The sequence below is a fragment of the Daphnia magna genome, unplaced genomic scaffold (assembly GCF_020631705.1).
Source record: "Daphnia magna isolate NIES unplaced genomic scaffold, ASM2063170v1.1 Dm_contigs328, whole genome shotgun sequence".
Lineage (NCBI taxonomy): Eukaryota > Metazoa > Arthropoda > Branchiopoda > Diplostraca > Daphniidae > Daphnia > Daphnia magna.
The window spans coordinates 15430-19606 of NW_025533245.1; the positions used below are offsets into that span (position 1 = coordinate 15430).

Below are 4177 nucleotides of genomic sequence, written 5' to 3' on the forward strand. Positions count from 1 at the left end.
ATACTTGTATTCAATGTGATTACACTGTTATACCATGAGTTTTTACTTCTATATGTAAACTGCATGGAATATACTTGTATTCAATGTGAATACACTGTCATACCATGAGTTTTTACTTCTATATGTAAACTGTATGGAATATACATGTATTCAATGTGAATACACTGTTATACCATGAGTTTTTAGTTCTATATGTAACCAGCATCAAATATGTGTTAGACCTCCATGCCTTCACTGCATCGAATAATTAAACTTAGATGAGACAAAGATGGTGCTAAACACGGGAGTTTACTTGGAACACGATTAAAGCTTGTATTCCTAGTTTCGCAACACTTTTCAAAGGTTTAAACTGAATGGGGTCGGGTGCCAACCGACTAGAGAACAGTTGGTTGCTACGATAAGAGACACACGTCTCGAAGGTAGCGTTGTTTTAGCGTGACTGTCTGAACAAAAAACAAAAAGGGGTTGAGAAAAAAAGGACAATGAAAAGATGGGAGGAAGGGACACTTCTTTGTCCGCGATGCGTTGCCAAACGTTGTTTTTAGACGTCTCGCACATTGCCGGCCCTGTTTCCGTCCTCGGAAACATCTTGCTCGTCCTCTTCTAAAAGGCAAAGTTTGTGGACCGGACGGGTGTAGAGATGAGTGGTACATTTGACGTCTGAAGGCCGGCTTCCACGCTTGGATGGGTTGGGTACGACTCGAAAGACTTTGACGTCGGCGGATCGGACGACTCCGTCGGGACCTTGATGGACATTGAAGACGCGACCAATGGGCCATGATCCGCGAGGGGAATTCGGTGTAACGACGAGAACTAAGTCGTTGACAGCGAGGTTTCGCCGTGAACGAAGCCATTTTCTCCTTTCGATGAGGTTGGGGACATACTCTCGGAGCCACCTGTTCCAAAAATGTGTGATTAACTCCTGAGCTTGTTCGTAACGCCTTCTGCTGGATGTTGTGGAACCAGGAGAAGAATCTAGATGGCACCCCGGATGAGCACGCAACAGTAAAAAATGATTGGGTGTGATGGCCTCAAAGTCATTGGGATCGACGCTGACGTGGGTCAACGGACGGGAATTTATGAGGGCTTCAGCTCCAACAATTGCCGTGACGAGGACGTCTTCGGTAACGGACCGATCGTTCAAAATCCCTCGAAGGGCGGTTTTAGCAGATTTGATCAGTCGCTCCCACGAGCCACCAAAATGGGGAGCTACGGGCGGACTGAATCTCCATTCGATAGGTTGATTTTTCAATTTCTCTATCTTACGCACCAAGTCAGCTTCATTCCAGCGGGAAAGGATGCGATTGATCTCCTGCTCACCGGCGACCAGATTTGTGCCGTTGTCACTGTAGCAAAGTTGAGGGAGGCCACGACGGTCAGCAAAACGTGAGAAAGCGTTTATGAAAGAGTTGATATCCAGGGAATCTGCAACTTCGAGATGTACAGCTCGACAGTCTAGGCATGTGAACATGACGCCATAGCGTTTGACAGATCTTCTCAAGATTACTACTGGCAACGGGCCAAAAAAGTCGATGCCGACATTAGTAAAAGGGGGAAGATGTGTTTTGAGACGGCTAGCTGGAAGTGGTCCCATGAGGGGTGGCGCTGGTTGACTGCGACGGAACTTGCAGGTGAAGCAATTGCGGATTACCCGATTTATGGAGGCCCGAGGATGGAGGACGTGATATTTTTCCCGAAGTGCGTGAAGCGTAGGCTCTGTTGTTGCATGGATAAGAAGTTCGTGCATGTCGGTGATGACCATTATTGAAAGTTGGCTGTCGGAGGACAACACAATTGGATGTTTGGTGTCTTCCGGAAGAGACGCGTGCTGGAGCCTTCCACCAACCCGGATAACTCCGTGGGGATCCAAGAATGGTGTGAGATTGGCTAGTGAAGACGCTGTTGAGACCGGCCGTCCTTTGATCAAACATAAGAACTCGTTGTCGAAGAAATGGCGTTGATCGACGCGGATTATATAGCGAAGAGCATCACGGAGTTCAGGAGCTTTGACATAAGGAGCGCATTGTCGATTTTTAGGATTGATTTGGCGATTGTTAACGAACCGAAGTAGCCATGCGACGATCCGCTTCAACTTGTGCAGATTTGATGAGTTTTGGATTAGGTTGAAGACGGGGTGGTCGTTGGTGACCTGAATGTGGCCGACCCATTTTGCCGGTGACACCTCAGGATCGTCTGATGATGGCTCAACGATAACACCAGTTGAAGGCCATGAAGATGGTGGTAAGGCGAGGAAGTCTGGGCCGCGGAACCATCTGTGTTGAGTTGTAAGATGAGTAGCGGGAATACCCCTGGAACAATCGTCGGCTGGATTCATTTCGCCTGGGACGTGGCGCCACTGGGAAGCGGCACTGCTATCGAGAATTTCGGTAATCCGGTGAGCGACGAACGCATGATATTTGCATGACTTTGAGTGGATCCATTGTAGTACCGTTTGAGAATCACACCAATAGATTACTTGTGATGCAATGGGTCCAAGCTCGTTGACGGCTGAGTCACATAATCGAACGCCAAGTACTGCACCTTGTAGCTCCAAACGTGGAATAGACAACTGGCGTAACGGGGAGACTCTTGCTTTTGCGAGAAGAAGATTGAGACGGAAGGTTCCGTTTGCATATTTGGCTCGCAGGTAGACACACGCACCGTAACCGAGCTCAGATGCGTCAGAAAAAACGTGAAGCTCAAAATATTGGGGTTTTTCTTGTAACCGGAAGCAGCGCGGAATCGTGATGGAAGCGATTGATGAAAGGTCTTTTGCCCATGCCGTCCAAATGTCTAACAAAGTAGGAGGCAGTGGATCGTCCCAATCCGCACCGGATCGCCAAATGTCTTGAAGCAATATTTTAGCTGTCATTACAACTGGAGAGAGAAATCCGAGCGGATCGAAGACGGAGGCTACTTCTTGGAGCACCTCACGTTTAGTTTTGGCTTGGATTTTGATCGAAGATTTAAAGTTGAATGAATCGTTTTGACAATTCCAGAGTAGTCCAAGAGTCCGTTCGATTGGGAGTTTGTCAGCATCCAGATCGAGTGATCGCGAGAGATCGGAGTGATCGACGGCGGCCAAAACAGATCGAGAGGATGAGAGCCATTGGACCATGTTAAAACCACCACACTTTAACAATGCTGACACGTCGCGTAATCTTGCGATGGCTTCTCCTTCTGTCTCTGTTGAGTCCAAATAATTATCCACGTACATGTTCTTGAATACAGCGTCGGCTACGCCGGGAAAGCGGCTGCCGAAGTCTTCTGCTGTTTTTCGCAGGGCGTAGATGCAGCTGGTTGGAGACGATACGGCACCAAAGACATGAACTGTCATTTGATATTCTTTCGGTTCTCCTGCGTCGCTCCAAAAAAACGAAAGAGAGATTGTTGCTCTTTTGGAACAAGAACTTGATGGTACATCTTCTCGATGTCGCCGGAGATTGGGACGGGAAGTTGCCGGAAGCGAAGAAGGACACCAATGAGACTCGTTAGAAGATCGGGGCCTTTGTACAGTTTTTCGTTCAGCGATGTTCCTTTGTGACGAGCGGATGGATTAAACACGACGCGAACTTTATCCGGTTTGTTTGGGTTTGTCACGCCATGATGCGGAAGGTACCAGGTGGCGCCTTTGCAGTTGGAGTTGTTAACGTCCACCACTTTTGCGTGTCCAAGGGAGATGTATTCATTCATTACACGGGAATATCTTTCGGCGAAAGCTGGATCACGGACAAAACGTTTCTGCAGCGAGTTGAAATGTCGGGCGGCGACTTCACGATTATTCGGAATATTGATTTGTGGGTTGCGCAACATTAACCCGACTTCGTACCTTTCTCCAGTATGACGCGTCGTCTGCTCGAGAATTTTCAATGCTGCTCTGTCGTCTGTTGATAAAGGCAAAGTTGTTGAAGGACGAACACCGAAACTTTCCGTGAGCCAGAATTGATTGACGAGGTCGTGAAGAAACTGATCCGTGAGTTGATGGCTGGTAGAGAGCATGTTGATGTGAAGAGTTGGATGCAAAGCGGCGGTTGCCACTGGTCCAGTTACACACCATCCGAAATGAGTTTTGATTGCATCTGGGGCGTCAACTCCGTCGGCTGGATAACGGGAATCGAGTACGTCGTGAACGCGGAGCACATCACGTCCTAAAAGAACGCCTATTTCACTTCTATCT

The 4177-nt window shown here is 48.0% G+C and overlaps 1 protein-coding gene across 1 annotated transcript; it reads right to left on the reverse strand.

The window, feature by feature from the left end:
• Nucleotides 1-541: 541 nt before the first annotated feature.
• On the reverse strand, nt 542-3337 carry LOC123468196. The gene has a single exon (XM_045167828.1). It carries the CDS (start codon nt 3335-3337, stop codon nt 542-544), a length of 2796 nt encoding a protein of 931 aa, XP_045023763.1.
• Between the last annotated feature and the right edge of the window lie 840 nt (nt 3338-4177).

Coding starts and splice junctions, on each gene's coding strand:
- LOC123468196 (XM_045167828.1), bottom strand. CDS start 3,337: ATGACAGTTCATGTCTTTGGTGCCGTATCGTCTCCAACCAGCTGCATC.